This window comes from Sorex araneus, chromosome 4, assembly GCF_027595985.1.
Source record: "Sorex araneus isolate mSorAra2 chromosome 4, mSorAra2.pri, whole genome shotgun sequence".
NCBI classification, from domain to species: Eukaryota; Metazoa; Chordata; class Mammalia; order Eulipotyphla; family Soricidae; genus Sorex; species Sorex araneus.
The window spans coordinates 190,076,383-190,098,960 of NC_073305.1; the positions used below are offsets into that span (position 1 = coordinate 190,076,383).

The following is a 22,578-nucleotide window of genomic DNA, read 5'->3' on the forward strand; positions in this document are numbered from 1 at the left end:
ATAAGGTTGCGGCATCCGTTAGGGGGAAACTCGGGCTGGGGCTGGGGCTCAGAGGGAGGAGACAGGCCATGCACACACGGGCCCCTGCAAACGAAAACTACAGCAACCCAAGAAAGGCTAAGTTCCCCACACACACACACTAGGAGCCAAAATGTTAATACAAATGAAAGAACAAAATGGCTAAATGTCTTCAAGGCCAGTATGGATTTGAATCCATCCCTCACCTCGCTGACGAGAGTGAAAGGGGGCGCAATCCTGAAGGGGGAGGCACGTTCTCACAGCTTAGGCAGCAAACCTCTGCAGGCTGTACCTTAGAGAAATAAGATATATGGCCACACAAAATGCCTGTGCGAGTGGTCACTGCAGCAGTGGCAGGTTAGCATTCACTCCCCGCAGTCTTGCTCTTCCATGTGTTCACTGTGGCACTATTCCTGCAGGTGGTCACCACAGCATTGTTTTTAACCGCTGGAATGTGCCAACAAGCCACTACCCAGCCAAGGATGAGGGGAAACAGCTGTGGAGTGGCCTTGGGGAGGCCTTGGGGAGGCCCAGGCTGCCTGTGCGGCTCTAGCAGGACTGAGCCCTGAGGCATCTCCTGCTCCTATCAGACATTCCTGCCAGAGGCGGAGGATGGAGGGGCATCCTCTAGTCACCTCAGCTCACCTCTCAGCACCTGCTGCCAGGATTCCCTGAGAGGTGTGAGGTACGTTGTGTGCTGGCGCTATCTGAGGTGACGGTGTGCTGTCCTGAGGGGATTTCACACTGTCCTGTCTGAGGTTGTTGTGTGCTGTCCTGTCTTAGGTGATTGATTATACGCTGATGTTTGGTGTGATTGTGTGCTGGTCCTGTCTGAGGTGATTATGTGCTGTCCTACTAAGGTGATTTTGTGAGCTTGTATTGTATGAGGTGATTGTGCATCGGTGTTTGGTGTGATTGTGTGCTGTCCTGTCTGAGGTGATTCTGTGCTGCTCCTTCTGATGTGATTGTGTGCCGGACCTGTCTAAGTAGTGATTGTGTGCTACCCTGTCTGAGGTGGTTGCACGCTGTCCTGTCTGAGGTGATTGAGTGCTGGTACTATCTGAGGTGGTTCTATGCTACTTCGTCTGAGGTGATTGTGTGCTGTCCAGTCTGAGGTGATTGTGTGCTGGTACTATCTGAGGTGGTTCTGTGCTATTCTGTCTGAGATGGTCGTGTGCTGTCCTGTCTGAGGTGGTCATGTGCTGTCCAGTCTGAGGTGATTGTGTGCTGTCCTGTCTGAGGTGATTGTGTGCTGGTACTATCTGAGGTGGTTCTGTGCTATTCTGTCTGAGATGGTCATGTGCTGTCCTGTCTGAGGTGGTTGTGTGCTGGGCCAGTCTGAGGTGGTCATGTGCTGTCCTGTCTGAGGTGGTTGTGTGTTGTCCAGTCTGAGGTGACTGTGCGCTGTTCTGTCTGTCTGAAGCCTGAAACTGCCCAATCGCTCTGCTGCTGCAGGCCTTAGCCCACAGGGCCTGTGCAATCCCAACTCAGTTACAGTTGACTGTCAAGAGGCCGGAGTGGGCAGCAGGTCCACAGAGGCCTTTCTTGGGGTGGGGGGGCGGGCAGGCTGCTCGTGAGCACAGCCTGACCCCCAATATCTCCATGGCTGACCTGTAGGCCCTCTCCTGGGTCCAGTGAGAACCGAGTGTGTGGGAGCAGGGGGCTGCTTCCCGCAGCTAACCGCACCCCCACCTCCTCTCAGGGCTCCCCTCCTGCGTCCTTCCAGCTAACAGAGGCGCTGCTGACAGGAGCCCCCTCTCCTCCCCTGGTGTTCCCCATCCTGGCCTCCCCCAGCACCCACCTCTCCTGTGGGCACAGCTGCACCTGGCCCCCTCGGCAGCCCCGTGGGGGGCTCTGAATGCACCGGGCTCTGCCGGGGCCTCCTCCCGCCTTCCCCCGCCTTTCCCCGCCCCCCAGCAAGTGTGTGTCCCCCGGGCCTCCAGGAACTTCGGTTGCGCCCACATTGGCTGACGAGGGTGTGTCCGGGCCTGTTCCGGGGTCAGGGCTGGCCACCACCTGATGAGCTCCGGCATCACCCACGCCCGTCCTGCCCCAGCCCCCCAGCTCCGCCCTCAGCTCCTCGGGCCCACCGGCGTCGCCACAGCCTGCCCCCTTGCTCTGAACCCACGGGGTCCCTCCTCTTCCTCTCACTTGGGGGTGCTCGGAGCCCCCCGCCCTCTCTGCAGTGCTCGGCTGGGTGGGCTGGCGGCTCAGTGCGGGAGCTCTGGGTCCCTGCGCTGGTGGGTCCCCAGGGCTGCACCCAGTTACGGTCGGGGTCTGAGACGGGTGCCTGCTCACAGCCGCCCGACGCTGGGGACCTCACGCCGAGCCCCGCTCCGTCCCGCTGCGGTGCCGTCCCGCTGCGGTGCCTGCCCACGTCTGACTGCCCCGGGGGAGGGGCTCGGGGGTGACGGGCAGAAGAGGAACTTCAGGGATGCTCCGGCTCTCAACGGCGACCCGAGTCCCCGCACCCCAGCCCCCCGCCCCACTGGCCCTGCGCCCGCCCTGACCCCGGGACAGGGCCGGGGCCCATAAACACAGGCCTCTGGGACCCCCCAGGCCGCCAGCCCCCCGGGAACGGCCGTGTCTGGACTGTTTGTCCAGTTGCCCGGGGCCCCCGCCCGGCGCAGTGTGTGACAGTGTGTGAAAACTCGCACCTTCCCCAGCAGCTGAGTCAGGCGGGGCCCTGCAAACAGGCCGGCCCGCGGGGGGCCGGGACCAGGCAGACACAGGCTCCTTGTCGCCCGCGGGCCAGGGCTGCTGACCCCATTCCGGGCACTGTGGGACGGAGCTGAGTCACAGCCGGGACGTGCCGGCCACCACGTCCCGGGGCACCGGGGGCGGCTGCAGCCTCGAGCCTCGGCTCTGCCTCAGAGCTCCGGGCCCCCCGACCGACCTGCCAGGGACCCCCAGCTCAGAGACCACCCACGGCGCTGGGCCAGGCCGCAGCCCGTGTTTGTGAGCCCCGTGGCCCGGCACGACTGTGTGCATGCATGAACAGAGGAACACGCCTGTGACTGTGTGGAACGTGAACACGCCTGTGTGCGCATGCATGTGCCTGTAGGGGCATGCACACATCGTGTCGACTATGCCTCTAAGCACGTGTGCGTAACCGGACACTGTGTCTTGTGTTGGCACGTGTGTGAGTGTATGAATGTGTTTGTGCCGTATTGAATACGTGTATGTGCAAACATAAGCACTTGTGTATCTGTGCACATGGAAGTGTACAGTGGATCACATGTTCATAGACATGTTGCAGGTATGTGAATTGCATGAGTGTGTTCTGTGTGCATGTATTTGCCTGTGAATGAGTGTTCACACACTGTCACGATGTATGACATGCACAGATCTGTACATGCTTCTAAACACACAGAACGAATCCATGTGTGCCTGTGTGTGGAGTGTATGTGACGCATGTGGGGTGGTCACGTGACCCCCTCCTGATTCCCTGTCCCCACTGTCCTCCCGCTATGCTGGTGGGCACAGCCTGCAGGCCGAGTGCCCGCCGTCCTCCAGGGCCTCCTCAGAGCCCTCCAGGGCTGCAGGCACGTGACTGCAGGGCGCGGTTGGCACGCGTGTACTGCTCGATCCAGAAGCTGTGCGTGTGTCCCAGACAGGGGCATCCTGCTGGAGACCCCACGTGTAGCTCGAGTTGGCCCTTCCCCAGCCCCTCCTCCATCCATGCACGCCTTCTGCCGCGTGCACACGTGCTTCTCGGGGCCTGAGCCCGTGTGCCGGGCCTGAGGGTAAGGCCGTGGGGAGCTGCTCCCCAACTGTCGGGGCCCGTGGCGGTGCTCCGGGGCAGGTGCTGCCGTCTGTGCCAGCGTCTCCCGTCTCCTGGGTCGCGCTGGAGTTTCAGCAGGGACCCGCCCTGCACGCCAGCCCCTGCTGTGGGCACGACCTGCGCCTCCACCGCACGTCTGGGCCGCGTGTCCCTTCCGCAGCAGTGACCCGGCAGGCCTGTCGTTGGCCGTCTCCCGCTCCCGCAGAGACGCCGGACACGTTGGGACTTTCCCTGGGACGCGGTGCCAGCAGTTCCCTGCATCGCCCTGCACGGTCTTGACTGGAAACGGGTCCGACACAGGCTTCTGGCGTACGGCAGACGAAGCTCTGTGAGGAAGTCGGGTGCTTCCGTGTTTCTCCCTTGGCGTGTTGGAGCTGAGGCTCCTTTGAGAGTGACCATCACAGCTGGAGGGCGAGCAGGGCTGGCCCAGTCCCATCCTCGGACCCGGGAGTGCTCCCCGAGCACCCAAACCCCCACGCCAAATAAGTTCCTGCCAAACTGAGAAATCAGTAAGATTTTCTCCTCCGCTGTCTTTGTTGCTTCTTTCCCATCTTGCTGCTCCTCCAGTCGGGAGTATAACATGGGCCCCATGGCCAGGCCACCAGACTCCGCGCCAGGCTGTGTTCACTCGGGGCGTCCCAGAGGGGAGTGGCTGAGAGCCCTCCCCGCCCCAAGGGACCCAGCCCCAGAAGCCGACCTCCACTGCCCAACCACTGCCACGCTCCAGGGCCCTTTCCAGACCGCGCAGCCGCGACACGTTACAAGACACTTCCTACCCATTCTCCATAATTACCATATTTGATGGAGTTCAGACAGTAGGCAACAAATCATAGGGAGCAATTTTTATTAATATACCCCTCTCGGAGAGCCCGGCAAGCTACCAAGAGTATCCCGCCCGCACGGGCAGAGCCTGGCAAGCTACCCGTGGTGTATTCGATATGACAAAAACAGTAACGATAGGTCTCATTCCCCTGACCCTGAGAGAGCCTCCAATCGTTGGGAAAGATGAGTAAGGAGAGGCTGCTAAAACTTCAGGGCTGGAAGGAATAGAGACGTTACTGGTGCCTGCTTGAGTAAATCAGTGAACAATGGGATGACAGTGATACAGTGATTTTCTTTTACTGGCTTTTATCATTTTGTCTGTTCCATTTGGATTGATAACCTCTTTCAGCTTGTGCTTTGAAGGGGGTGTGCAAGGGTGTGCACTTTGTTTTTATTCTGTGGCATTTACATGACCATCTGTCACTGTAGCACTGTCGTCCCATTGCTCATTGATTTGCTCGAGCGGGCACCAGTAATGTCTCCATTGTGAGACTTATTGTTACTGGTTTTGGCATATCAAATACACCACGGGGAGCTTGCCAGGCTCTGCCGTGTGGGTAGGATACTCTCTGTAGCTTGCCGGGCTCTCTGAGAGGGGCAGAGGAATCAAACCTGGTTAACATTTACAAAATGCTTCAAGTCAGGCTTGGCATGTATTAATTGCTTTATTAATATTTGTTAAACAAATTTAAAGTGGCTTTAAATTTAAACAGTTGCCTTGATGGTCACGTGACCATCTATTGTCACATTTTTTAACTGCACCTTGAATTCCCTTGGCACCTGCGCCAGAATCATCGGGCACAGATATGAAGCTCTGTTTCTGCACTTTCCTCTGACTTACATTTTCCTTTCTTTAAGCCAGTTGCACGGCTATTTCACGTAGTTTCTATGTCATCTTTAAATGATTGTGTGTAATTAGCCATATTTATTTTTCAATGTAATTTTGACTCGGTTAGCCCGACTGAGCGCCCATCTGAAAGTTAGAATGAGCTTTTTCCCAGGCGCTGAGGAAAGCCTGCGGCGTTGGCTGGCGTTGGCTGGGGCGTCCCTCCAGGGCGCACACGCTGGCCTTCACGACTGTCCCCTTCTCCACTGCCTGGGCCAGGTCAAGCCTCCCTTCCTCCCTCCTCGCAATCTTTCCCAGCAAGATACCGGAGAAGCGGTGGTATGGGGTGAGAGCACATCGTCCGCGGCCCCCAGCCAGGTCGGGCACTCTGGCCAGAGGAAGCAGATTCTGGGTTCAGAGCGTCCCCCCAGGTGGTCTCCACAGCAGGGCACTGCCAGGCCCCACTCCCACCCCCCGAAAAAGAAGTAGCCCAGGGCACGAATTAATGTACGTCCTGAAAAACTGGCATGAATATACTGTGGATACACTTCCCAAGCTAAACACTGGGGTGTTCAACTAAGGAGCCAAACACATGATTTGGGACGGGCCCGTAACCCAGCAGCTGTGGCCGGTGACTCGTGTTTGATGAGTGCCGACGCGTCCTCCTCGCGAGGTGTATTCGCTGCGACTCCCGGTTGCTTTAGAATGCTCCCGGCATAGAAATAGTCTCTGAAAAGGACAAAGCTACATTATTTTTATTTTTCATTTTATTTTGGGGTCACACCCAGAGTGTGACGCTCAGGACTTAGTGCTCAGTGCTCAGGGGGCCGCCTAGGGTGCTGGGGACCTGGTTGGCTGTATGCCAGGTAAGTGCCCATCCCACTGCCCCACCTCTCTGGCCCCCAAACCAGATCTCGTCTGATTTTGAAACAAGCCAAATGTGTTCTCTCGTCACTGAATCCCAGAGCTGGCCTTTGTCGCCCAGCATGGTGCTTTGGTCGCGTTCCCCACACAGGTCTCCCCGCCCAGAGAGGAGAGCGGGTCCCTGACGGGCGACGCCTGACACAGGAGGAAACGCTCGGGCACCCGCCAGCCCCAGCTACTGCCTTAGAAGGCACCCTGCGGGGAGGGTGGGGGCCCTGGGGACAGGGTGGTGGGGTGGGTGCTCGACCATTGTGTGACTGAAACTCAAACATTAAAGCTTTGTGACTGTAGCTCACGGCAATTCTATTTTTTGAAAAAGTGAAAAGGAGAAGAAGGCCCCCTGCCCCCTGTTTTCCAGCCCGCACCCCATCCATCACCCGGGCCCAGGAATTTCCCCAGTGCCATCTCAACTATGTGTTTCCATGAGGGGAACATTCTCCTACCTAGGTGAGAAACGGCCGGCACGCCTCTGTGGGCCCCGGCGCAGAGCCCGAGTCTGCCTGCGGCCGGCGGGAGGGGGCAGTGCCCGCAGGACCCTCCGGAGCAGGCCCTGGCCTGGCCGTATGCCCGGATCCCGGCGTCTGGTGGGCAGGGCTGGGCGCCTCGGGGTCTTCTGGGAGCCCCGAGGGACTGGGGGCCACGCCACTCCCTCAGGCAACCTCCTCCTCGCCTTTGGTTTGCTTTCTAGGCCAAACGCCGCTAAGTGGGCCACCCCCTACCCCGCATGGCCCGGCGGGACCACGGGGGCTCTCTGCTCCCTCACGGAGAGGGAGGATCTGGGCCTCTGAGGAGGGGGAGGATCTGGGCCTCTGAGGAGGGGGAGGATCTGGGCCTCTGAGGAGGGGGAGGATCTGGGCCTCTGAGGAGGGGGAGGTTCTGGGCCTCTGAGGAGGGGGAGGTTCTGGGCCTCTGAGGGCTGTCTGCGCTTCATCTTGTTTCCGTGACAGGGGCACGGCAGAAAGGTTCTGAGGAAAACACAGTTGAATCCTTCAGACTAGAGAGCTGGGTACAGGCCCAAGGGGGCAGCAGCCGCGGTGCCCAGTCACGGGGCATTGGGGCCGCCCCGATGACGGGGTTCTGCCCGAGGGTCCCCGAGGGTCCCCCTCCCCCGCTGGTTCTCGCCAGCCTCTCAAAGGCCCCCCCGGGGTGTGGAGCAGGGGGGGTGGAGACAGGGTGCTGCTCCCCATGAGACCCTCGTGGGGAAGGCCCGTGCGGAGGGAGCCGGGGCCCACGGGCCTCTCGGGCTTTTGGGGCCAGAAAGAACCACAGGGAGTGACACGCTCAGAGGCCACAGACCCAGGTCCCTCTACAGAGCTGAGGCGTGGAGGGCAGGCGGCCATCAGTCACGGGGACCGCGATAAACGTTTCTTAAAGGAGAATTGATGCTCCTGAACGCACCCTGGCCTCGACAGAATCCTGCCCCTCCCGGGAGGGGGGCCCAGGGTCCTAAGAATTCTCCCAGCACTGGGGCGGGACAGAGGTGGTTGTGCTCAGAGCAGAGGGCAAAGGCCGTTCACTGACTGGGGCCAGGGGTGGGTCAGGCCCGAGACGTCAGGGCAGGCCTGGTCCAGGCACCCCACCGGCCCCCGGGACACAGCCGGGAGTCAGTCCTGAGAGCCTCTGGGTGTGGCCCCCACACAAACATGGCAAAGATCGCCCCCCCACAACAGGACACGTGAGGTGAAAGTGGGTATGGGCCCCAGTGGCTGTCGGAGGAGCCTTTTATAAGATTCAACATCCCTTTATCAGGATCGCATTTGGGAAAGCAGCATCACGGGACCCCGCCCAAGCCTCAGCCCGACAGCTCACACCACCCTCCGCTCCCTCGAGCGGCCCAGCGCGAGGGCTACCCGCCCTGCAAGCACCCTGACGGCCCTAACACGGGAATATCACACGTCATCACAGACTGACAAAGATGCAGATTCTGATTTTTATGGCTTATGTCAGTGTTTACATGAAACAGCAACAAAAACTATTAGAAAAAGCAAATTATAGCATGCAAGTTTCATATACCAAAAATTAATTGTATTTCTGTATCATAGAAATGATTGGAAAGTTAAATTATAATTTGCAAACAAAGATTTTTGGGCTATCTTCAGGAGAAATTAATCCAACGACGCGTGTGGGTCTCTGCTCTGAAAACTGAAGGGCCAGGTAGAGTTCTGAATAATGAGGCAGTCCCCACCTACAGGCCATGGCGGCAACCGGAAACTTCCAGACCCCCGGGAGGGTGGGGCCCTCCACAGAGGCGCTGTTCCTCTCTCGGTCTGGCCTCGTCCCGAGGCAGCGCCTGGAGCAGCGTCGGCTTTGGTCCCTTCCAGGAACACGCTGGCCCTCGGCCGACAGTGACGACGGCCGACAGCCCTCTGCTGTACACAGCTGGTCTGCTGTACACAATTGGTCTGGTGTACACACACAGCTGGTCTGCTGTACACAGCTGGTCTGCTGTACACAATTGGTCTGGTGTACACACACAGCTGGTCTGCTGTACACAATTGGTCTGGTGTACACACACAGCTGGTCTGCTATACACAATTGGTCTGGTGTACGCACACAGCTGGTCTGCTGTACACAGCAGGTCTGGTGTACGCACACAGCTGGTCTGCTGTACACACACAGCCAGACCTCGGGCACCAGCCCAGCGTCAGGCTGCAGCCCAGACCCAGACCCCAGGGTGCAAGAGTGTCCACTGCCCACAAACCTCCCAGCAGGAGGGGAGAAGAACCAGGCACACGGCGGCCCCTCAGCCCGGGGACAGGTGCCACCGGGGCGAGGACTCAGGGGCAGCTCAGGTTCCACACTCAGGTGCTGCGTCCTCGCCATGCAGTAGGCCCAATGCACACAGCTGGTCAGGTACACGCAGCCGGTCTGGTGAGTATATGCAGCTGGTCTGCTGTACACAGCTGGTCTGCTGTATGCACACAGCTGCTCTGCTGTACACAGCTGCTCTGCTGTATGCACACAGCTGGTCTGCTGTACACAATTGGTCTGGTGTATGCACACAGCTGGTCTGCTGTACACAATTGGTCTGGTGTACGTACACAGCTGGTCTGCTGTATGCACACAGCTGGTCTGGTGGCACACCACCTTGGTCAGCCTGTCTTCTCCCATCTTCCTTTCAGCTTGTTTGTTTCTTTTTAAAAACTTTATTAAGGGAGGCCGGAGTGATAGTATAGCAGGTAGGATGCTTGCATTGCAAGGGGCCAACCTGGGTTCGATCCCCAGCATCCTGTAGGATCCCCGAGCACCGCTAGGAGTAATTCCTGAGTGCAGAGCCAGGAGGAACCCCTGAGCACCGCCGGGTGTGACCCCACAACCACAAAAAAATAGACCTTTATTGAGGTACAACAGCACATCCTACTGCTAACGCGAGCCAGGCCGTGCTGGTCCCGCAGGCTCCGGCAGGCCCGTCAGACCCGCCGCGGGTCGTGGCACCTCCCACCCTCTCAGCAGCCTGAGGAGGGCAGTCTCTCTCCACGCAGCCCCTGCACTGGGCGGACCCCAGCCCGGCGGGTGCCCGGGGCTGCAGACCACTGTGCCCAGCCGCCTCTTCTGCCCCTCTGGGGGCTCCACAGTGCTGAGAGTGGGCTGGCGGGGTCGCGCACCCGGACCACCCGGGTTCTAGCCCAGAGCCTTGTGTGGTCCCGTCCGCACCAGGCGGACCCCTGGGTGAGTCCGGAGCAAGCCCCGAGCACCACTGCTAAGAGACAAACCTTTTTTCCTTTTTTCTTTTTTTTTATTGAATCGCCGTGAGCTCCGTTAACAAAGCTTTTATGACTGAGTTTCAGTCACACAGTGCTCGAGCACCCATCCCTCCGCCAGTGCCCACTCCCCACCACCAATGTCCCCAGGGTCCCTCCCGCCACCCCCACTCCACCCCTCTGCTTTGGGGCACACAGAGACCAAGAGGCCATCCTGTTCGGTCCTTTATCTGCTCTCAGCACACATCTCCCATCCCGAGCGACCCCTTCTCCATCCCTGCTGCCTCTGCCCCAGCTCACGAGGCAGCTTCCAACCAGGGACAATCATCCTGGCCCTTGTCTCTGCTGTCCTTGGCTGCCAAACACTTTTTAAACAACAACAATAATAATAATAATAATAGAGACTCCTCTCAGGCCGGGGTGGCACTGAGGCAGAGTTCTGCCCTGCAGTGTGCAGCCCTGGGCTCGGCCCCACGAGTCGTCTGCATTAATCAGGGCTGACTCATGTGTCTCTGCGGCCCCAGGTCAGAGCACGGCAGCCCGGGAGGCTGAATCCGGCCCCACAGCCGGCCAGTGAGGGGCTCGGCCTGCGAGGGCATCCAGAAGCCAGCCTGGAGCCGGCCTGGGACCATGTCAGAGCCGCACGCCCCGACCCACTGGGGTCACACTTTGAGCCGTGTTTCCTTTTCACAAATCCAGCTCTGAGGCGGACTCGAAGGTGGATTCCTGTGTCATCCTTCGGAGGGTTCTGCGGGGACTGCACATCAGTGCAAAGGAAAAGCACAGAACCGTTCCGTGTCACTGAGTCTCCGAGACTCCACCAGAGGTGGCTGACTTGATTAAACGACATCACGGGTGGAAATTCCCAGACGGATAACTATTAAAGTATGTATCTCATAAGCTTACATAGTGTCTTTCATAAATATTAAATTTCTTCATCCTATATCGTAATTATTTAACTCCGAGTTTGAATTTTGCCACCTTCAGTTCACACACGCCTCTCTGCCCGCTCCCCCACCTGCCCACACACAGACTCCCACAAAGGCAGCCCATGGTCACAGACACCCCTGCATCTAGCAAATGCACATGTGCACAGACACACACATATGCACACACATCCATGCACTCACACATGCACACTCACGCATGCACTCAGTGTAGACTCACACGCACACACAACACACATGTATGCACACTCACATGCATTCATATACATGCATGCACATACACTCACACACATGCATATTCATACATACACATGCACTCACACATGTGCACTCTCACACTCATGCATGCACTCACACATGTGCAGACTCACACACATGCATACATACACATGCACTCATATACACTCACACATGTGCAAACTTGTGCACACACGTGCACATTTGCACACACGTGTACTCATATATGCTCGCATGCATACTCACACACGCTTACACACATGCACATATGCACGTGCACACATGCATATACACATACTCACATACCCATGCATGAACATGTACACATTCACACACGTGCAGACACATGTTCAGATGTATGCAGACTCATGCATACATGCATTCACACATGTGCACAGGTGCACGCATGCACATTCACAAATGTACACATTCATATGCACACATGTAGACACTCTCACACACATGCACACGCACATGCACACACACACACACACGCATACACACACCTAGTGACCTGACCCTCAGCCCTTGCCCGGAGCTGAGGGCCGGGACAGCCCCTCGTCATGGCTGTGTGGTCTGCCGCAGATGGGCGCCCGCTCAGGCCCACTGAGTCTCCTGGGTTACGGAGGCTCCATTCTTGAGGCAAGCAGCCTGGAGCACACGTCTGTGGAGCCGCATGCGTGACGTTCCCGGGGACCTGGAACACGCCGACAGGCTCCAGGCGCGGAAGGAAGAGCAACACGCAGCCACTTTCCACGTTGCCTTTATTCTGCAGAAGACGCTTCTGCTGATTGTCTCCGGTCACTCGGTCAGGGGAAACCTGCCTCGGCGGAGGGCCGAGAGGCACGGGGCCAGCTACGAGGGCCCCAGGGGACACGGGGGACAGGCCACCCCGTGCTGCCGCGGTGTCCCAGGCCTGGGGCGGGGAGGGCCGAAGCTGCAGGAACTGACCAGCGGCTTCTACTGCTAAGGGAGGGCCCGGGCAGACCCCGCGAGGGACTGACCCGAAACAAGCCTGAAGGCCGCGGGGGTCTCCACGGGAACGGGGGTCCCGGCAGCACCCAGCCCCAGGGAAGAGTGAGGAGTCGGGAGGCTCCTAGCAGCAGCTCTCCCTGCTCTCCCACAACCCGCACCGGCCTCCTCCAGGCAGTCCACCGGTGCTCACTCAGCTCACAGGGAGGGCGGCGACACAGGCAGCCACGAGGCCAGGAGGCGGGCCTGGGCCGCGGCGTCGTACTGGCTGTCGGCAATGTCTGTGGCCGCGGCGGGCCCCTCGTACAGGGGCGAGCCGGAGGGCGCGGCGGCCGGCACGGGGTGGCTGAGGGGGGCCGTGTGGGCCGGGGAGCCTCTGAAGAACTGGGCGCCCAGCCCGCTGGGCACTCCTGCCGGCGGGGGTCCCGGGGGCACGGCCCCGCTGCTCACTGACCACAGGCTGGGATACTGGCTGCAGGGAAGGGGCAGCGTCAGGGCGGCAGCCCGGGACCCTCCTGCTCCAGCGCCAGGCATGGGCCCGGGTGGAGCCGCGTGGAGGCGGCTGTGTCCACTCGGACCCCCACCCACGGAGGGCCAGCAGGCAGGTGGCACCGTGTGGCCGCTCTCAGTGTCTGCTGGCCCGGGCAGTGCAGGGATGCGGGGCTAGACTCGGACCCCAGCAGCCCAGCAGGACCCCTGTGGGGCTCTGTGCCCAGGGCTGCTTCCCGCCTGCGCAAGGACCTCCAGTGCTGCCTCAGAAATGCCGCCCGAGCACTGGACTCTGAGCACTGGGCAGTGCTCCGTGCCGGGAGCTGCCAGGAGATGGCTGGGCAAGGTTCCCCCCACAGGGCCCCCCACACGAGACCCTGCGACAGGGGCAGGTATCAGGCCCAGAGCTCAGGGGCCACTCCTGGGTGCCCGGAATAGGGCCTGGATCAGGCCGTGCGGAAACAGCCTCAAACCCTGAACCCCTCTGGGCCAGGCAGCCCTGGAGCCTCGCAAAGCTGCGCCCAGGCCCATGGGCCCCGCGAGCGCCCCTCTCCGCCCTCCTCCCCGTGAGCCGCCTCACGCCAGTGACCCTGCAAGGGCCTCACTGACACCCACGTGCTCGTACCCCCGCCACAACTCCCCCCGCCCCCACCTTGGATACCGCCATCCCCGTCCACCCGTGAGTAGGGTAAGGGCTCTTTACAGGAAGGCCCACTGAGGCACGGCCATTCCCGTCCGCCCGTGAGCAGGGTAAGGGCTCCCTTACAGGAAGGCCCACCGAGGCACGGCCTTCGCTTAACCAGCAGCTCCCGTTGGAAGGTTCTGGAAACGTTTCCTTGAACCTCACCCACTGGCACCGGGAGACAGTGCGGGAGCCGGGCCCTGCCGTGCACCGTGGGACCCCGGCTCAGCCCTCTCTGAGCCCCCAGCACGAGCGGCGGAGGCAGGAAGGGGGCTCAGCCGGGGACTGAGGCCCCCATGACCCCCCTGCTTACCTGGAGCCCCCGGGGGCGGCGCTGGCAGCACCCACGGGCAGCACGGTGGTGGGCGGGGGCAGCCCCAGGCCGGGCCAGGCGTCATGGGACGGGAGCACGGACAGGCAGGCAGAGGAGTTGTCCGGGTAGGCTGCGGGCGGGAGAGGGGCTTGCTGGAGGCTGAGACCACGCAGGGCAGTGGCAGACACCTGAGCACTGTCACTGGAGCCAACGGGCAGAGCTGGGACCCCCCCCCGGCCTCGGGGGACCAGCTAAGCCACAAACTAAAGCTTCCCCTGCCGGGGCCCAGGTCACAGCTTCCTGTGACCTGGACGGGAAACCCAGTGGGCAGGGTGCAGGTGGCCGTGCCCGGCACGACACAGAGACCCCAGCCTCCGCCTGAGCGACCCCTGGGCAGTACCAGGTGCAACCCAGAAACAGAGTGAACTAGACTCAACAGCCTCCGACGCCAGCCCCTGCCCACCAGGGATGCTGGCTGGTGGCCCCAGTGCTCATGGCCCCAGTGCTCACGGCCCCAGTGCTCGTGGCCCCAGTGCTCATGGGCCCAGTGCTCGTGTCCCCAGTGCTCATTGCAGTGAGATGAATTAAGTCCGGGCTCTGTGCCGTGGGGAGGTGGTAGGGGGTCAGGGCCGGGCCAGCTCTCGGGGCTCCCAGGCAGTCCCAGGGCCCACGGCCTGGCACTCCCTGCCCCTCCCCGCGTGGGCACCCGCCCGGACATGCACTCAGAGAAGCATGTGTGCCAGGCTCCAGGCCCGTCAGGGGCCATAAAGTGCCCAAATCTGCGCCCACAGGGTGGGCCACGTGCCAGCTGGGCTCGGCCTTTGGGGCACTGGGTCCCGGACGCCCCCCACAGCCCCCGCAGCCCCCAGCCCTGCCCCAAGGCCCACTTACTCGGCGAGTTGTTGCGGTGCGTGTAGGCGCTGGGGTAGGGGGCCGGGCGGTGTGCCCTCAGCGCGGGGTACCGCTCACAGCCGTGCGTGGGGGGCAGGGGGAGGGCCCCTCCAAACTGGGGGTGCGGGCTGGCCGGCGGGCACAGGCTGCCCGTCCCGGGGAGGAGCCACGGCCCAGCTGCGGGGAAGGAAGACGGGGTGACGGGCCGTGGGCCCCCGTTCCCGGAAGGCGGGACTGTGGGAGCTGCCGGCCCCCAGCCCTCAAGCCCACGGCACCCGCACACCCGGGGGGCAGGAGCAGCCGCAAACGCCAGTCCCTCAGCTGGGGGGGGGAGAGGGGGCCGGACCCCGGGGAGGGACCCCGCGCCTCCTCCCCCACCCCCAGCTGCAGCGCGTGGGCGCTGGCCCTGCCCCGGCCCCTGCCCGCGCCTGCCCGCGCCCCGGCCCGCACACCGTACACTGGGAGTAGGCGGCCTGCTGGTCCCCGGCGTCCTCCACTAGCTCCTTGTGGTCACTTCTGCTGGGACAATCGCGTGAGGGTCAGAGGGAACAGCATGGTGGCCAGCAGCCCGACTTGGGCCTTGCGGGCTCTGAGGGCCAGCGGGGCCACTCACCTCTCCTTGGCATCCAGGAAAGCCTTCGCGAACGGGTTGTACTTGATTTTCAGGGCCGTGATCTGAAAGGGGCGCACAGCTCCCTCACCCGGCCTGCTGCCAGGAGGGCACCAGACGGGCACAGCCCACCCTGGCACCACCTCCTCGAGGGACCCCAAGGTCCCCCGCGGGTTCTGCCAAGCCTAGCCCAGAGCCCTGCGGCTGTCAGCTGGTCTCCAAGCTCTGCCCGTGGGTACACGCTGCTGACGCCGGGCCTGGTGCAGCAGGGGTGCAGGCACCCGTCTGCCCTGGGGTCTGTCACACACAGACGCCCTTGGGGACGCCCCAGCCCTCGGCCCCTCTGGATCCCCTCAGCCCCCGCCTCCCGCAGCCAAACCCGACCGTCCAAGAGCTCTACGAGGGCTGAAGCAGGGGTGACGCTGCTCTCCTCTGCCAGGGGACCGCGAGGGACCCTGAGCCTGGGTGGGTGCCCCACGCATCTGCCTGAAGCCGGAGCCACCCCTCCCTCCCGTGCTCACCTCCTCACCCCTCCCATGCCCCCCTCCCTCCCGTGCTCACCTCCTCACCCCTCCCATGCCCCCCTCCCTCCCGTGCTCACCTCCTCACCCCTCCCGTGCCCCCGCCCTCCCGTGCTCACCTCCTCGTTCTGGTACGCCGTCACAGCTATGAACTGGGTCTCCGGGAAGCAGTGGCTGGTGATCATGCGCTGCGGCCCCCCGACCCTCACTATGTGGATGCGGGGCTCGTACTTGTGCAGGGAGTTTAGCATGATCTGGGGACAGAAGCAGCCACGGGACAATCGGGTCACACGGGACCAAGTGCCCTTCGCAGTGGGGTTCTCGACTGGAGGGAGCCGTCAAGCTGGTTGGGAGCTGCCGGGGTCCGCCCGGGAACACGGGGACTGGGCAGTCGCGGGCCAGCACTGGCCTCCACGGCCACCCCTGTCAAGTTGGGCAGGCTTGGCGGGGTCTGCAAAGGCCCACGTGCCCAGACAGATGGGACAGTACTCAGAGGGGGGTGGGGACTTTGCAAAGAGACAGTACGGCTGGAGGGACAGGCCAGGGGGAAGGCCCTCGCCTGCAGTGACCGACCCCAGGTACGATCCCCAGCAAAGCAGAGGTAAGACTGCTAGGACTGATCCCTGAGCACTGGTCTGGGAGCAGCCCCTGGACATAGTCAGGTGTGGCCCAAACCCACCCCCACCCAAATAATAAAAAAGGGAAAAGAGGGGAGAGTAGAGTAGGGCAGGGGGAAGGGAAGGGAAGGGGGAAGGGAAGGGGGAAGGGAAGGGAAGGGAAGGGAAGGGAAGGGAAGGGAAGGGAAGGGAAGGGAAGGGAAGGGAAGGGAAGGGAAGGGAAGGGAAGGGAAGGGAAGGGAAGGGAAGGGAAGGGAAGGGAAGGGAAGGGAAGGGAAGGGAAGGGAAGGGAAGGGAAGGGAAGGGAAGGGAAGGGAAGGGAAGGGAAGGGAAGGGAAGGGAAGGGAAGGGAAGGGAAGGGAAGGGAAGGGAGAAGGGCAGGGCAGGGCTCACGCTCAGGCTGGTCAGCAGCCAACAGAGGCCCCTTTAGCTCCAATGCTCATGTTTACTCTCCCCAGGATGGTCCGGCTCCGATGCGAAGCGCCCCCCAATCCCCATGGAGCCTGTTCCATGCCCTCGGCAGCCCACAGCTGGGCTTTCACGGAGGAGCAGGGTCCGCAGGTGCCTGCCCAGGCAGTGGTGCCCCAGGGCTCCCCTACCTGTCCCCCTCCGTTGAGCTTGTTTGTGAGCTTGACTTTGCTGAAGGAGACTGGGGCCTTCATCCAGTGTGCGCCGAAGTTGGGCGAGTCGGGGTGGATGTAGACACAGCTGGGCGCCTGCGGCTCGGGCTTGCCCCCCGGCACCCACTCCCCATTCACGTACTTCCAGCGGTGGCCGTCGGCGGCCACGAAGTCCAGCAGGAAGGAGTACATGGCGTTGGGGTCCAGGCCGGCCACGTTCACCTTCAGCACGGGGAACATCCTCCTGCAAGGGAAGGCGGCGGAGGCGGTGAGCCGCGCCCCGCAGGGACGCCCCGAGCGCGCGGCGGGCGCCCACCTGCCGTTCTTGGTGACGATCATCTCGTTGGTGAGCTCCTTGAAGCGCAGCCACAGCTCGCTCTCCTCCAGGCCCACGCGCAGCTCGCGCTCAGTGGGGTCGCCCTTCTCGCTGCCCGCGCGCAGCTCGCTCTCCACGGCGCTCAGCAGGTGGTCCACGCGGGCCTGCAGGGGCTTGGCCGCGCCGTCGGGGCCGGGCGCGCTCATGGTCGGGGTCCGGGGGCGGGCGGCCCGGCTTTCCCCTTGAACCCGGGCCCGGCACCCCGCGAGCGGGTCTGGGGGCCCCGGCGCTGCGGGGCCCTAAATAGGCGGCGGCGGCGGCGCGGCCCGCGGGATTGGCCCGCGCGCGCTTTGAAGCGCCGGGGCGGCCGCGCATTGGCCGCGCGCGGGCATATCAGACCCGGAGGCCGGCCGGCCACAAGGGGCCCCGGGGCCTGTCTCATGCAAATCGCCCGGCGCTGCGCCCCGACAGCCGCCACACCTCCGCCCTCCCCCAAATGTTGGCACCTCCATCAAAGCCCAGGGTCCTGCGGGGAGGGACGCGCAGCGCCGCCGACGCGCGCCCCAGCTGCACCCCGGGCCCCGCGCGCTCGGCTGGACGGCCGGACAGCCGGACGGCCGGACGGCGCGGGGAGGCCGGACGGCGCGGGGTCTGGACGGCGCGGGGGGCTGCGGACGGCGGGGCCGGCCTCCGGCTGCGGCGTGGCCGCGACTCTCGCTGGACCGCGCGGGGGCTCGGGGACGTCGGGCCGCTGGCGGGGCGCGCGGGGCGGCGCGGGCGGCGGGGTCCCGGCGCTGGGGGCCCGGGCGTTTGCAGCCGCCGTGCGGGGCGGGAGGTTTATTACCTTCGGGTGAGAACCTCCGCGGTGGAGAAGGTGACAATGGGCAGGAAATGGTTCAATCGCGTCTCTTTAAACAACCACATTCCTCCCGAAACGGGAGCGCCCGGCGCGGGGCGAGCTGGGGCCTCCGAGCCCGAGCTGGAGGCTTTGAGGAGGCGGGGGAGGGGGTCTGCCTCAGTTTCCCGCTTGCCACCACCCCCGCCAGGCCCTGGGGAAAAGCCGGGGCGCCACGCGCGCGCTACCCCAGTTCTGCGCCTGGGGCGCGCCGGGCGCTGGTTCAGCTCGGAGGGCTGGGAACGGGCACTGAGGGGACCCTCGGGATCGGCCCGGACTCGGGCGCCGCACTCGCCGCCCGGTGCGGTGGGCCGGGCCGGCCGGGCCCCCGTTACGCGCCGCCGGGCTCGGGCTTTTGTCTCTCGCGCAGGGGAAATCCCTGGGGCTGGCCCGCGGCGGGACCCGCGCACCAAAAGGGCCTCATTTGCTCCTGCACCCCGGCCTCCCTGGGCCGCCCCCCACCTGGCCGCCGGGCTGGGGGTGGGGTCGCCCGTGTGTATCCGGGAAGGATTCCAAGGTTTCCTGCTCAGCTCTGCAGCCCTGACGGCCGCTCGCGGCAGAGTAGTGGGAACGGTGCCATCGCCCCCTCTAGCCACCCCGCAACGCGGTCGGGGGTGGTCCCCGGAAGAACCCCGAGGAGGTCCTCCTGCGCGCGGACTCTCGGGCCACCGGCGCTGGGCGCCCGCTGCACCTGGGGCGGGGGTGGTGTTGGGGAAGAGTCACTGTCCCTCTCCCCCAGGTCTTTGTTCCCGGGTTCGCAGACCCGCGGTTTCCACGCGCCCTTTCGGGGGTGCCGGGCATGACCGTTTACAGCCAGGAGCTTCCTGCGCCACTATAAAGAACCCCGTTAATCCGGAGGCGCTTCCCGGCCAGGGAGGGCGCGGGAGGCTCTCGGGCCTCTGCCAACCCTCCCCAAACACTAGGTCTGCCACGCTCAGGAGCCCCGGGACTTCCGGCAGCCAACCCGCTCGTATCCCAAACCCCTCACCCCCAAACCCCTCACACAAACCAGACTCCTCTCACACCCCCAAGCCCCTCACACCCCCAAGCCTCTCACACACCCCCAAGCCTCTCTCACACACCCAAGCCTCTCTCACACACCCAAACCCCTCTCATTCCCCAGCCCTCTCACACACCCCCAGGCTCTCACAGCCCCGGGGCCGTTTGTGTCCATGGTTCCCCGGGGCTCCGTCCGCTCCCGGCTTGGGCAGTGGACGTAGGTGGTGCCGGGCTCTCCACTCGGCTCTCTGGGGACACCGTGCTTGTCCAATGCTGGGGCTTTGCCTTTGAGTCCTGCGTGGGTGTGGGTGCTGCGTCCTATGTCCCCTGTTCATATTTGGGGGTCTCCTCTCTCCATGAGTACTTCTGGGAAAGGCGGCTTCACAGAAGCTTCCAGAGCCCCCAGCTCCCCACAGAACCTCTTGGAGGCCATGGCAGAACCACGTGGGGCTCCGGCTCCTAGTCCTGAGCACCTTCAAGGGGCCGCTGGGGCCAGGACAGGCAGGGCGATGGGGCAGCACTGCATGAAGTGCCCCGAGCGCCTCGGGAGTCCTCGAGATGACACAGGGAGACCTTGAGTGCTGACGGGCGACCCCCACCTCCATCTGGGTGTGCCAGGCCTTTCCCTGAGTCCAGGAGGCACGCAACGACTCTCTGGGCCGGCCCTGTCCATTCCACACTCGCAACTCCAGTGACAGACAGCTGTGACTTCACGGGGCACTCACGCTCAGAGACACGCCCTGCACAGCCGCTCTGCTCGCTCCTGGGTGTGCCAAAGAGTCATGGGCCTGTGTGTGCATGTGTGCGTGTGTGTATCACATGTGTGTGCATGCATGGAAGCATGTGTGTACATGTGTGCGCATGCATACATGTGTGTATGTGTGTGTGCATATAATGCATGTGCGTGCTTGTCTGCACACTTGTGTGAGTGTGCATGTGTGTATGTGTGCATGAGCACGTGTGAGTGTGTGTGAGAGCCCACCCCTGCCTGGTGGATATGCCAGAAGCACCGGTGGGCCTGAGGAGAAGAGGGCGCCCACCAGGGCGGGGTCGCTGAGGCAGCAGCTGTCTGCCCCACCCAGTTGCCACAGAGACAAACTGGCAGGGGCAGGTACTGAGGAGGGAGGGAGGAGGGGGAGATGGGTGCTGAGGGGCCTGGGACAGAGCTCAGATGCCTCCTGTCTGCTGCCAACCCGGATGGAGAAGGAAAGGCCCGAGGGGGAGGCTTTGCACCAATGTGAGAGAGACCCACGAGGGGCCCCTCGAGGAGCCACATCCACAGCTTCCACCCACTCAGCCACGCATTTACCACTCAGGGAACCGGCATCACTCACCCTCTCAGGCACTGACCACTCACCCACTCGCTCCCCACATGCCCACTCATGCAGCTTCCCGGTCCCCCACTCACCCCTCACCAATCGCCTCCCACTCACCCCTCACCCACCCACTCACCCACGCACTCACCCCTCACTCACTGACCCACTGACCCACTCAGTCACCCCCTTTCTCACTCAGCCACTGCCTTTATTCATCCCTCACTACCACCCACTCGCTCACTAAGCCTCTCACTCACCCGCTCTCACTCACCTGCTCTCTCACTCTCTCACTCACCCGCTCTCTCACCCGCTCTCTCACTCTCACTCTCACTCTCTCATTCACTCACTCACCCGCTCTCTCACTCTCTCATTCACTCTCTCACTCACCCACTCTCTCACTCACCCGCTCTCTCACTCACCCACTCTCTCACTCTCACTCACTCTCTCACTCTCTCATTCACTCTCACTCACCCGCTCTCTCACTCTCACTCACTCTCTCACCCTCTCATTCACTCTCACTCACCCACTCTCTCACTCTCACTCACTCTCTCACCCTCTCATTCACTCTCACTCACCCACTCTCTCACTCTCACTCACTCTCTCACTCTCTCATTCACTCTCACTCACTCTCACTCACCCTCTCTCTCACTCACCCGCTCTCTCACTCTCACTCACTCTCTCACTCTCTCATTCACTCTCACTCACCCGCTCTCTCACTCTTTCATTCTATCTCACTCACCCTCTCTCTCACTCACCCACTCTCTCACTTTCACTCACTCTCTCACTCTCTCATTCACTCTCACTCATCTTCTCTCTCACTCACCCGCTCTCTCACTCTCATTCACTCTCTCACTCACCTGCTCTCACTCACCCTCTCTCTCACTCACCCTCTCTCACTCTTTCATTCTATCTCACTCACCCGCTCTCTCACTCACCCACTCTCTCACCCTCTCATTCTCTCTCTCACTCACCCACTCTCTCACTCTCTCATTCTCTCTCTCTCACTCTCATTCTCTCTCACTCACCCTTTCTCTCACTCACCCGCTCTCTCACTCACCCGCTCTCTCACTCTCGCCATGCCCTTCACTCACCTCTCACTACTCTCCGACTCCTTCACCCACTTACCCCCTCCCCCACTTATCCGCTCAGCCACTCATTCCTTCAGCTTCCAGCCCCCCAGAGTATCCTGGACCCCGAAGGAGGCTTCACCCCCTTCCCTGCAGGGGCCTGTGCACAGCAGCCCCCCTCCCCCGCCATGAGCACCCACGGGAGCCACTGTTCACCTCATGGCTCCCTTCTCGGCTCTGGCCGAGCCCCACCGGTGTGTGGTTTGTGCCGGCTCTGAGGAGCCCCTCTCGTTCCCTGCACAGGCGAGGCACAGGGCAGGGGAGTCCCAGGCGGGGTGGAGGCTGGGGTGTCGGTGGTGTTTGGGGGACTACACGGTGTTGGGCCTGAACCAGGATCAGCCATGTGAAAGGCAAACGCCTTAGCTCCTGTCCTGTTTCTCCCGCCAAGATTGAGGCCAGGAGATGGAGCCTGCCTAAGTGCGTCCGTGTGTGTTTGTGCGGGAGTGTGTGAGTGTGTGTATCTCTGGGTCTGGGCATGTTTGTTCATGTGCATGTATGTCTGTGTGCATGCATGTGCGAGAGTGTGTGCATCTGTGTGAGGTGTGTGCACATATGTGTACACTGTGTTGCATGAGTATGCATGTGTGTGCATGTATGTCCCTGTGTATGCACATGTGTGTGCACACATGTGTGCATGTGTATTCATGTCTCTGCGTGTGAGTGTGCATGTACATGTGTGTGTCTGTGTGCGGATATTCGTACATGCATGTGTGCATGTGTCCATGTGTGGCTGGGTGTAAGTGTGTGTGCACACACAGAGGGAGAAGCAGAAGGAAAGGCCATTTATTTGACGGGACGCCGTGGCCGTTACGACAGCAAGTCTGCGGGGGGATTGCCTCTGGGGGGCTCCCCACGCCCCTCGCCCTGGCACAGCCGGGAATCCCCGTCCCAAAGTTCAGTCCGTGTAGTTGCTCCAGTATCGGCACGGCGTTGTCTTGGCCTCCTGGGACA

General features: G+C 62.2%; 1 protein-coding gene across 1 annotated transcript; it reads right to left on the reverse strand.

Moving 5' to 3' along the window:
• Positions 1 to 12,429: 12,429 nt before the first annotated feature.
• TBXT (T-box transcription factor T) lies at positions 12,430 to 17,496 on the reverse strand. The gene is made up of 8 exons (XM_055137052.1): positions 17,291 to 17,496; positions 16,954 to 17,218; positions 15,857 to 15,991; positions 15,220 to 15,281; positions 15,064 to 15,122; positions 14,607 to 14,783; positions 13,716 to 13,845; positions 12,430 to 12,703 (listed from the first exon to the last, which is right to left on the reverse strand). Exons 1-8 carry the CDS (start codon positions 17,494 to 17,496, stop codon positions 12,430 to 12,432), a joined length of 1,308 nt encoding a protein of 435 aa, XP_054993027.1.
• Positions 17,497 to 22,578: the final 5,082 nt, after the last annotated feature.

Bases quoted from the DNA above. Each gene is read 5' to 3' on its own strand.
- TBXT (XM_055137052.1), bottom strand. From the start codon at position 17,496: ATGAGCGCGCCCGGCCCCGACGGCGCGGCCAAGCCCCTGCAGGCCCGC. The intron at 15,282-15,856 runs GTGAGCACGGGA...CGCCCCTTTCAG, and splicing joins CGGCGTACCAGAACGAGGAG to ATCACGGCCCTGAAAATCAA. The intron at 15,123-15,219 runs GTGAGTGGCCCC...TTGTCCCAGCAG, and splicing joins TTCCTGGATGCCAAGGAGAG to AAGTGACCACAAGGAGCTAG.